The 12,294-nt window shown below is 39.0% G+C and overlaps 1 protein-coding gene across 2 annotated transcripts in view; it reads left to right on the forward strand.

Moving 5' to 3' along the window:
• The first annotated feature begins 683 nt into the window (after positions 1–683).
• The window catches only part of myo7ab (myosin VIIAb), a 36,983-nt gene continuing 25,372 nt past the window's right edge, over positions 684–12,294 (forward strand). For both annotated transcript variants that reach the window (XM_066645184.1, XM_066645186.1), the window contains exons 1-11: positions 684–701; positions 1,019–1,132; positions 1,699–1,851; positions 5,052–5,236; positions 5,506–5,627; positions 7,396–7,538; positions 7,904–8,017; positions 8,934–9,087; positions 9,191–9,267; positions 11,838–11,957; positions 12,145–12,287. In XM_066645184.1, coding sequence (XP_066501281.1) covers positions 684–701; positions 1,019–1,132; positions 1,699–1,851; positions 5,052–5,236; positions 5,506–5,627; positions 7,396–7,538; positions 7,904–8,017; positions 8,934–9,087; positions 9,191–9,267; positions 11,838–11,957; positions 12,145–12,287 — 1,343 coding nt within the window. The remainder of the gene's footprint in view (positions 702–1,018; positions 1,133–1,698; positions 1,852–5,051; positions 5,237–5,505; positions 5,628–7,395; positions 7,539–7,903; positions 8,018–8,933; positions 9,088–9,190; positions 9,268–11,837; positions 11,958–12,144; positions 12,288–12,294) is intronic.

Below are 12,294 nucleotides of genomic sequence, written 5' to 3' on the forward strand. Positions count from 1 at the left end.
ATTACTGGAGCCTTACATATTTCACCCACAGATTAATATATTTTTAGTATGTTTTATGTCAAGATTTGGCTAGAGGGGTATAAAACCACCCAACTTTGTACTTTGGAGCAGTGTAACTATGAATTCTGGAATTATGGAGCTCCTTCCAGTAGCTTTAGGATGAGATGGAGTGACTTTTGTGGTCCAGAACTAGTCAAGTCAAATATATTTGTGTAGCGCGTGATAAAACCTGATGGTGTCACAAATCAGCTTTAAAGAAACTGAGAATTAAAAGAAAAATGAAAATGAATATCCCATGTGAGCAAGCCAAAGGTGGCAATAGCAAGGAAAACGTCCTTGAAATATGTACATAATCCTCAATCTGTACCTAACATTAGTAATATTCTCATGGACAAACGGACAGAAATATTACAAAAAATTAATATAAATCCTTTTCAGAAAATTAGAAGCTGCAGCAAATGTGGACAGATGACCTATTAATGCCCTTAACTTAAGAAGGAAGACTGGGTAAGGTGTACAGTAGCTCACACATTTTGAAGAGCAATGTACTATTGATTATATTAATGTGGTATTTCAGTTTTGTCCTGTCTATTATTAGTATTGCTTTCTCATAATAACAATCCTTGCACTTTATACAGGATCCTCACATGGTGACTTCTAATGTCAAGAAGTAAATCCGAAACATGGTCATTCTGCAGCAGGTAAGCCTTTGTTCTACAGCTCTCTGTAGCTTAAGGGTGAAATGGCACCAGGCTCCTTATTAGAGCCACAGAGAGAAAGGAGCTGCTGTCTCAGTTCTGTGGGCCCTAGTGGCAGTGCTCTGTAAAATGGTCCAAACAATAATGACTCCCAGCGAGTCTGGGCCGACACATACTTCTCTAGGATTTGCCTCCCTGTACTGGGTCTTATCTGGTGCATTACCTAATTATTATTGTTACATTAATGACCCAGTAAGGTTGACTAAGATTTTTTTTTTGGCTTTGGCTGAGTCCTCATTTGTTTACTGGCTTTCTTACAGGGAGACTATATCTGGTTGGATCCTAAGACAGGCCATGAATTTGATGTACCTCTTGGAGCTGTGGTCAAGCTCTGTGATTCAGGCCAAATCCAGGTCTTGGATGATGAGGGTCAGGTGAGTGTTTAAAATGGCCATGTCATGTTTGCTGCATTATGCTGATATTGTACCATTTGCTGTTTACCTCAGAAACTGCCAAATCCACCAACATATAACAATTATAAACACACTCTCATACGAACTTATACATAGATGTTTAGTCACAGAGCTGAAATATATAATCAAAACTAATGTGGTGGGATAGGAAAATACTCTGAGAAAATGATACTTTGATTTGACTTGGTTTAAAAATGTACACTGGTTCCACAGGAACAAAATGTCAGCACTTAGCCACACAATTATTGTTGATTTTAATTAAATTATTGTTGTATTTTAATATTGTAGAACTAATATACATCAGTAAACAGTAAAATATACAACAGTACAAATATATTGTTAGAAAACTCCCTTTGGGGATATTTGTCTTTACAGTGGCCTAATTATACATGAACAATTTTCAATGAACATGATTAATTAGTGCTCCTTCAACTGTATTAGCAGAGTGTGTCATTATAGAGAGGTGATATAGTAAAACCACGTAAAGAGACTACTCAGCAATATCAGTTAACTGTTCTTCTCTACAGGAGCACTGGATCTCCCCTCAGAATGCCAATAACATAAAGCCCATGCACCCCACCTCCATCCATGGAGTGGAGGACATGATTCAGCTGGGGGATCTGAATGAGGCGGGCATCCTCCGAAACCTCTTCATCCGCTACAAAGAGAGGGTCATTTACGTGAGTGTCCTGGTCACTTTATCAGACAAGTGTTTTTAGTTCTGAAGCTTCTCATGGAAGTGAGGAGGAGGGTTATTCAGTGCATCAGATTAAAGACAATATGAGTCCTTGCTTTTCAACAGGTTCACATTTCATTTCTGTCAGAACAAAACTTATATCTCCAAAATAGTACCCATACAAGGAAGATGTCTTTTCCAAGCTAATTTGGAACACTTCCATTGATTGTATCAGCATAGAATTTCAATATTATTTATATATATATAAAAAACTGCAAAGATATTGAGATGTTTTGTTTCATTGGCAATTCATCATTTGAGATTCTTTTGAGAGTACAAGACTTCATTATCTCTAAATCCATGCATGCTTATTTAATAAGTAACATTTAATTACTTCAAATTTAATTTCAAGTCTGTTTAATGATTCACTTTAATCAATGCCCCCCTAATGGATACCCCCTCTGCCCGCTAAGAGCTTTTCATTATGTTTGGAAGCCAAGATATATTAGTGCACAGACATGTGGCCCACACATCAATAATAACATAACACTATACTGTGTGTTATTACCAGAGTGCATGACATTTGAGCAGCCTAATATGACAGGCGTTCATTGCATCAGCATTACGTCTCTGTGACAATATATGAAATTATTTTGTCCTGAAAAATGCCATGGTAACACGTTACAGCAACCGTAGATGTTATACCAATGTGATGTCAGGAATGGCAAATGCAAGTAAACTACATACTAGAATCCGTCTATATAAATGTTTATATAGATCTTCTCTGAGGCATCAACTCTAGCCTCACTGTTGTGTCCGAGCTACTCATAACGCACCACCACCCCATCAGAAAATAAACCATTAATACGGTCTGTAATTGTAAAACTATAAAGTGTACTGCACCTATATGGTCACTGGAGCTAGTAAAATGGACAGTGATTGTAAACACACTGAGGTCATATTAATGTTTTAACTTATCTGTGTATGCAGTCTGTTATTTGTATTACTTTGCCCTAGTCATGAATTTCATACTATTTACAGGATTCTCACATTGCAACTTATGGTATACTAGTCATTATGTGACTCACATATCAACATCATTCTTCCAAAGGTGCATTGCATTTTAGCAGAGAATGTGTTTTTCCTTTTCATCCTGAAGAAGTTATTTCTGAGGATTTGTTCTAGGCTCTTAAATGGAATGGCTATTTTTTTATTGTTGTCTTTGTTTTGGAGTGTGCTCAGATCAGATTGCTTTGCTAAAATATGACCTTTTGTCTTGGCTCATCAACAAACCCCCTTTAGCCATTTTCACCACTAGAATGCGTGATGGAGGGCACAGAAACTCGGACAAAGTCACAGAGATGTTTGGACTGTGCTGTGATTGAATCAGCTGACAGTGATTGAAAATGCTTATCTCTGGCTAGAGCTGTTAGTGTATGCTGTGTTTTCTGGGAATGGAACACTATTCATATGCTTTTTCGGTTTACACATCCAATTGAAAGGTTACAATCATTGTTTTCAATCAAATCTTAACTCTGCAGCTTTATATCTTCAAAACATATGAAGAATAAAATAAATACATTTCAGATGTGTCCAGGATGATGAATAGAGTTCTGTTTGATTCCATAATGTTAGAGGGAGCTGAGGTGCACGGAGGACAATGTTAGGACATATAATGTTTCATACTTGCAAAGCTGTAATGAAACCTCTATGAGATATCACTATGAAATAAATAATAATGCATTTTGATTTAATATTTTATTCCCTAAGGACTGGAAACTCTGAATTAAACCTCTTTAGATTATTGTGGTTTGTGTTTTTATATAATGTTAATGTATATTGTGTATGACATTATTTAGATAATTAACAAAAACTATTAATATCATTCATTTAAAACCCACCTCCCGCCATCTATTAAGTAATTAAACACTTATCTCTGTTCAGAAAAATTACGTATTTAGAAGTTTCCAAGTAAAAAAAAAAGCCTTAAAGCCTTAGATGTAGCTCTCCTTATTTGCTTCATTAAGTATGTGCAGATGTACAAACATGCAATTAGTCCCACTTAACACATCCTCGCCTGCATGCTGAAAGCCCCTCCACAAAAGTCGACATTACTTGTTCGTTAAGTTTATAATGTGAAAACCCTGGCTTTGATTTGACCTTTTGAGATTGCCTTTGGGACACTGCAGTTTCAAAGAGGAAATGCTCAGCTGTGGCACTAACTGCTTATTTTGCTCATGATATATATTCATGCATAAAAAAACACCACATGGACATGTTGACAAGGATAAAAATTTAATATCACTAGAGGGAGTTGGAAAGAAGGAACTGAGTAGACATCAAATGTCTTGACAATAGCTGGGACTCACACTGTACAATAGTCAGAGAGAATTGCACTTATATAATTTTCAGTTTTACTGTAGCCAGTAAGTACCAATGTAATATGTGTTTATATTTACAAAACACAATCAAAAACTTTGGAACTGTTCTTGGTACATTTATCAGTTAAATAAATGTTCAAGAGTACTAAAAAAAACTCACAGATTCTTGATTACACCAGACTTCACAGTTGAGTTTCCAGAGGTGTAGTGGGCTTAATTCATTTAATTCAAAACACTGATGAGGGAAGGTACCTACCTGATGACTCCTGTGAAGAGCTTGCAATGTGGTGGGAGTTTTGGGTCCTCATGGGCTGGGACCAATGAGTAACCTTAGTTGATAGGTGTAGATGGTTGTTGGCTGGATCATGAAAGGCCACAGCAACCCTAGTGGATACTTAAGTGTTCAAAAATGCTAGGTGATAGCAGGAATGTTGTGGTCGCTGGTAGAAAGGGAGAGGGGTGGGTCCAATGTGAAGCTCTAATGGACTGGCATAGGATATTTTACATTTTATCCTGTGTATAACTACAAGCTAATAACACATATAAATTAATGGCAAAAATAGGAAGATGTCCAATGCCATAAATTCAAATATTTCAACTGAAATTTCTGGTTTGAAACAGCAATGCACACCTTAGCTTCAACACATAAAGGAATTTTAAAAAAGATCATGGTCTAAGTGGCAAATCATTTGTTTGTTTGTTCTTTCATTCATTATACATTTTTCTTCATTTGAAAATGCAAGCGGCTTTCTTGTGATGCTTTATCTGAGGTATTAGTGGTAATTATTACTTTATATCTGTAATGAAATTTCTTATGTTTCAGACATACACAGGGTCAATCCTAGTTGCAGTGAACCCCTATCATCTGCTGCCGATCTACACAGCAGATCATATCCGCCTCTACACCAATAAAAAGATCGGTGAAATGCCCCCACACATCTTTGGCATTGCTGACAACTGCTACTTCAACATGCAACGGAACTGTAAGGACCAGTGCTGCATCATCAGGTACCAGCTGCTAATGGCCTGTAAAACCTTGATGAGATTTGCCGTCTTTGTCTCTGCTGTGTTTATGTATAACTTTATGTTATGTGAATTTTTATGGACAACAGACCTATATTAATATCCCAGATTTACTTGGTGGAAATACTATACTATTTACATAAATTAAAAGTAAAATAATAAAACAAGAAATAAGATTTCATTCTTCTAAAACATTTAACATTTTGGAGATACAGTGTTTATGTGCGAATCCTTTGATGCATTGTGTTCTTCAGTGGTGAGTCTGGGGCAGGAAAAACAGAGAGCACGAAGCTGATCCTACAATTTCTGGCTGCTATCAGTGGACAGCACTCGTGGATCGAGCAGCAGGTTCTGGAGGCCAATCCCATCCTAGAAGGTAGGAATGATCTCTTTCCCTTTTCCATTCCTGGGTTTGAGAGTGAATGAGGGGATTAGATGCTTAGATCAGCTGTTCTCAAACTTTTCTAATATGTGACCCCCTTTGTGGGGGTAAGTGCCACTGCCCCAGGGTCCACGAAACCATATTTTATATTGGTCTTGTCACATTTTCAGATTTTGGATTTTTTTGCGCTAGGCTCATCTTCAACGCTACTTTCAACTGATGGACCAGGCCCTTGCCAGGCCAGTGCACAAAGCAAGGTCCGTTTGCTTGTTAAGTTGTCACGTATCATCCTTGTGAAACATCACGGCCGGGTTCAAACCGCTGCTCAGTATGCCGTTAGATTTAGTGAGGTTTCGGACCTTCTAGCGAGTTTTTACAAAGAACAAAATGACTAGAACCAAACCTTATCTACTTTATATTAGATAATCGATAGCACAACTCGTTAGAACACCAGGACTGACCTCTCTGCGACTCCTCTGCTTCCTTACATGGAGCAATGAGGGACACAGCTCTCTCTCTGTGGAATCTCGGCTCCCAGAGACAGAGCTGCGGGAGACACAGCTCTTGTCACAGTTCCTTTGCTCCCAGAAATGGAGTAGCAGCTCTCTCTCCCCACAGCTCCTTTGCTCACAGTCAGCAGGGCAGCACAGTCAGTCTGCAGGGCAGATCAAACAGATCAGAATGAGCTGCAAATGTGCTACCAAAGACACGTTTGCTTCTTTTATGAAAGAAATTCGTATGCCTATGGATTTAGAATATGATGTAATAAAAACAGGGCAGCATGGTGGCGCAGCAGGTAGTGTCGCAGTCACACAGGGACCTGGAGGTTGTGGGTTCAATTCCCGCTCCGGGTGACTGTCTGTGAGGAGTTGATGTGTTAACCCTGTGTCCGCGAGGGTTTCCTCCGGGTGCTCCAGTTTCCCCCCACAGTCCAAAAACACACATTTTATATAAACATAGATTAAACATACATTGGTAGGTGGATTGGCGACTCAAAAGGGTCCGTAGGTGTGAGTGAATGTGTGAGTGTGTGTGTGTGTTGCCCTGTGAAGGACTGGTGCCCCCTCCGGGGTGTATTCCCACATTCCGTCCAATGATTCCAGGTAGGCTCTGGACCCACCGCGACCCTGAACTTGATAAGCAGTTACAGATAATGAATGAATGTAATAAAAACACCAGTGGGTGTAATATGTAGGTGTCCCAATAATTTGGCCATATGTTGTAGTTATTGGGAATCCTGTAGCCAAATGGCTAAGGAAAAGATGTTGTCTTAGAAACTATCATGGCCACATCAATGCCGAACACACTGTGTTGAAAAACATTGAAATATAAAATTTGATATTATGGATAAAATTTATGGTGGGGAACTATTCAAAGATTTGCTATATTCCTCAAATATGACACCTCACCTGCTGCTCACAGCTCCTGCTAATGGACTTCATCCATATGGGATGTGGTTCTTCTGTGTTGCTGAGAGGAATTCATTAGCAGGCCTCTGCACCCAGCAGGCCTGCCATCTGACTTGCTAACAGTGTCTGAGACTGGCGCATAACATAACGCAACTCAACTTCAAACACAGTTTCTCTTTCAGCTAAACTTTGAAGTTGTTCTGCAGATAATTTATGTTCCAAAGTAAAGATGTTTTATCACATTAAAAAGCATCATTAAATCAGTCCTTTGTTACAGACAAGGTCAGTGAATGATTGAATCAGAAAAGTGTTGTGTGAATTAATTCAGTACCTCATAACCCTTATTCAAACAGCATTTGGTAATGCTAAGACCATACGCAACGACAACTCCAGCCGATTTGGGAAGTATGTTGATATTCATTTCAACAAGAGAGGAGCCATTGAGGGGGCGAAGATAGAACAGTATCTGCTTGAGAAGTCAAGAGTCTGCAGGCAGGTGAGTGAAACTCTGGACCTTCAGGGTTCACAGCATTTTTTCTTATTCTAATGTACAAACATACACACGTGTTTGAAAATCTGGTTTAATTAAATTGTTTGTTGATTTTCTACATAAAGTTTTAACGATTCCTCTACAGAGTAAAAGTCAAATATAGAATGTTTTCAACAAAGATTCACACATAATATGTTTGTTTGCTCACACATTGGAATGAATTATTTATAAAATTGGAATTGGGGTAAAAAATGATTTATAAGTAAATTATTTTCTTTAGATGATATTTGCAGTTATAATTTTAGGCTATTTTTGGCAGTGTACTGGTCGGTACAATGCTATAGATATTCAGAGAGTGTGGTGTTTTACAGGCGCCAGATGAGAGAAACTACCACATATTCTACTGCATGCTGAAGGGCATGAGTGCAGAACAGAAGACCAAGCTGGGACTGGGCCTGGCCACAGACTACAACTATCTGACCATGGTGAGACAAAGCTTTTTATTATGATAAACCACTTCTTAAACTTTGACATATTCTTCAGGCATATTTATTGATGTGATATTAGTCCTTTGTATATCACCAAGGGTGTACAGTACATAGAAAGACAAGTTACTTATAAATAATTTTAATATTTAACTAAGATAAGGGAGTAAATCCACATTTAAGCAGTATTGTATAACTATAGGTGTGTTGGAGGGAATGTGGAGAGCAGTGGACTCTCAGGGGCAGGATTATTAAACACAGACTTAACGCAGATGATGACAAACTGATCTGTTCTAACATTAAAATGACCTTAGTTTTTAGCCCCCTTTCATTCTGTTCTTTAATGGACAGGACCCCCACAGAGCAGGTATCATTAGGGTGGTGGATCATTCTCAGCGCTACAGTGATACTGATGTGGTGGGGCTGTGTTAGTTTATTTCACTGAGTGGATCAGACACAGCAGTGATGCTGGAGTTATTAAACACTATGCCCACTCACTGTCGAATCTGTTAGATTCCTACCTCTTTGGGCCACCTTGTAGATGTAAAGACAGAGAAAGTAGCTCATCTCTTGTATCACAGTTTGTGTTTGGTCATTTTATAGTGTGTCATTGATCACTGGACCCATTTGGCTGGATATTTCTGGTTGGTGGACTATTCTCAGTGACAGTGAGGAGTAAATATCCTTTCCCACCATATCGGGTTCCCAAAAATGTAATATTTTGTTTCCACAAATCTTTCACACTCCTTAATGATATTATGAAAGAATGTCAGTAGCAGAGGTGTGTGATAAAAAGATATCAGTCTATGTTCTGTAGTATTGTACAAAAAAATGTTGAAATAAAAACAGAAATGAGAAAAAACGGATGGTGGATCTGAATGTACACACTGTCTCTTTGTCCTCGGCTGCTCTCCAGGGGAACTGTACTGTGTGTGATGGGAGAGATGATATGAAGGAGTACTCCAGCATCCTGTCAGCCATGAAGGTCCTTATGTTCACAGACACAGAAAACTGGGAGATCTTCAAACTGTTGGCTGCCATCCTGCACATGGGCAACCTGCGCTTTGAGGGTAAACCACAGGGGACACACACCATCACACAGAACATCTGTGTACAGCTGTTGCAACGATGAACAGCACTCTGTAATGATCTACATTATTTCTCTATTCACAGCCCGCATCTTCAAAAACCTGGACGCCTGCGTAGTGGTGCGTTCTCCTGACCTTACTAAAGCAGCAGCTCTGCTGGAGGTGAGAACTGTTTGTGTGTGTGCTCGTTTTCAAGCATTCTCAGGCCAGAGTATAAAAAAATACAGCACAAATTAAAGTGCCCTAAAAATGCTGACCAACAGAATATCCTATATATATAAACGCTTTTTTAAACCACGAGATTCACTTTATGGTTAACGGGTTGTGGACACCTGTTCATTCAACACTTATACAGTTTCTACTCCTCTAAGAAAGCTTTACACTTTATGTTGGAATATTTATTGAACATTTGATGGTGTTCAGACCTGAAAACATTACTGAGGTCATGTTCAATAATGGATGATTAGTGTCGGATACCACACTCCACTCCAACTCATGGCATTTCTATTGGTTGTTGCTTAAAGTGTTCAGTTCTACAATTCAAGAGCATAATTCCTGGTGGCTTTAAAGCCTCTAGTTATGTTTCCATAATGTTTAAAACTTTTCTGTAGAGTTTTTACAAGCGGGGCAAAATCAGTAATAAAAGGTGTCTGCAAATATATCATCATGTAGTGTATATAGTTATTTCCTAGGAAGATGGGCATTAAGACATAGCCACACTACTAACAAGCACCCTTTATTAAGTGCCCTATAAGGGCATTAGTGCAGAAAAGGAGCAAGTGAACCCTGCAGGGCTTGGCGTATGGCACAACTAGCAGGACCCTTTCACACAAACCTTCTGGTTTTGGATACTCCTCTGCCCATATCAGTCGCCATACACCAAGGATGCATGAACATACAGAACACAGAAAACAACCTCCCCTTTCACACACAGTCCCCAAACACTGGCGTAATTCACAAAATAACCCCAAAATAGTGAAACCAGGGAAGCTCTAAATTTGCTGAAGATCCTCTGTGAACCCTCCCATAATCACTAGAGTTCTACATCTGTTACAGCATGTGTTGGACATGTGTTGGGGTCTAAGACCGTAACTGTGATCTGCACCCATGATTGAAATATTTCATATCTGCTTGTTTCTGTCAGTCATCTGACTCCAACTAGAGGGTGTTGAACTGATTCATTCCCTTCTTCTCCCTCTTAATGTCTTCTTCTTATTTCTCTTTCTCTCTCTCTTTCTCATTATCCTGGTGGGAGTGAGTTATCAGTGCTGTTAGAGGAGGGGAGCTGGAGATAAATGCAGTCATTAGAGAGGGATCAGATGTTGTTATCAGAGTGAGTGTGCACAGCGTGGGCATGGCCTGCACACTCGCTGCCTGCAGCTTTCCTCTGCTTAATCAAGCCGCATGAAAGTTTGACTGTGAACAAAGTGCTGTGCTTCACAGAATTCAGTGCTGCATCTGCCCCCTGGTGGCAATTCGGAGACTTTTATCAGAATGGAGTGTCAATGTGTCCTGGAGCTGCGTGTAGTGAAGTGTGTTTTGCATTTATTTATTTTCTGGTCAAGATTCACGAAAAAGTAATATTAAAAAGAAAACGACACAGAAACTGCTAATTAAACATAATATTAAAGTTTACTTTTCCACAACTGCAAGGTTCAGTCTTAGAATTTGGATTCATTTTCTGCATTTCCAAATTCAATCTCAAACATATTTAGTTTTCTGGGCTTAGGGGCAGCCAGACTTTTATACTGAAGCTTTTTTCTTTAGGCAAGTGGATCGTTTTATCTAATCTAGGGTGACCAGACGTCTTCTTTTACCCGGACATGTCCTCTTTTTTAGACTTAAAAAAATGTCCGGGCGGAATTTCACAAACCTCCGGGATTTAGTTTTTCTAGAGCTTACATAAAATTTCGAGAAGAATTTCGTTCACAAACTAGTCCCGCCCTCCCCTACTCCGATTGGTTCACTTGAGTGAGAAGGGGAGGTGGTTAAGTAGACTAAAATCTTCGGATTGGACGGTATGACTGTAGAGCTACCGTTATTGGTCGATAACCTTCTCTGTAAACATTTAATTGGTCAGTCTGCACGTCAGTAGTCCTTGTTTACGTCAGGCTAAGCTCATGTACCTACCCTCAGCTCGCGCAGCTATGCCGAAACGTAAATGTAAGTTCTCAGATGAATTAAAAAAGAAATTCCCATGTCTTGTGTAGCAAATGAAGGTGTAAAGGACCTAAAAGCACACAAAGGTTCAGCTAAGCATACAACGGCAGCGAGGGGCGAGAGCTCATCACCCCCAGCTTAGCTGATTTTATAGGCACTCTAGTTTAGTCTAGTTTAGTCTAGTTTTTTTTACCTTGCCATTACAGTTTCCACTGACATATAATAGGGAGAGTAGAGCCCCTGCCGTTGCTACTCCAGGCCCAGCACTGCAGAAACTGCACTATGTTACTGCTGGATGAGGTTAGAAAATCAATCACCCCTGCCAATTAATGTGAAGACAACGCAGAAAGAGGCCAGCCCAGAAACAAATATATAAAATCTTACCTACTGTTTCTTTAATACTGGAAATCAAATGAAGAATGGTGATACAGTAAAATGTAAGTAGATGTAAAGAAGAATGAAATACATATGATGTTATTATATTTATATAGTTTTTGCTGTGAGTTTGTAATAGATTTTGTGATTATGAAGCTGTAAAATGGCAATTCAAATGTGCTTATTTTTTTCTCCAGGTGGACCCTCTGGATGTAATGACGTGCTTGACCACTCGCACACTTATCACACGAGGGGAGAGTGTGTCCACCCCTCTCAGTGTGAATCAAGGGCTTGATGTACGAGATGCATTTGTCAAGGTGTGAAAGCTTGAATGTTTTAGTGAAATCAGCATTTTCTTTTTTTTACAAAATATGTTCTTAATTTTTGAGTCAAAATGTTCATATCTAACAATTTTTGTTAAAATTATAAATTGTAAATGTGTTTAAATCCATGCCAAATATTAGATTAATAATTAATTGCTAATAAAATGTATCTTTTTTTCAGGGTATATATGGGAGGTTGTTTGTCTGGATAGTGGACAAAATAAATGCTGCAATCTACAGGGTCCCGTCCACTGAGGACATTGTTATACGCAGGTCCATTGGGCTTCTTGATATCTTTGGCTTTGAGAATTTCACCATTAACAGGTGTGTA

The sequence above is a fragment of the Hoplias malabaricus genome, chromosome 15 (genome assembly GCF_029633855.1).
Source record: "Hoplias malabaricus isolate fHopMal1 chromosome 15, fHopMal1.hap1, whole genome shotgun sequence".
In the NCBI taxonomy this organism is placed as follows: Eukaryota; Metazoa; Chordata; class Actinopteri; order Characiformes; family Erythrinidae; genus Hoplias; species Hoplias malabaricus.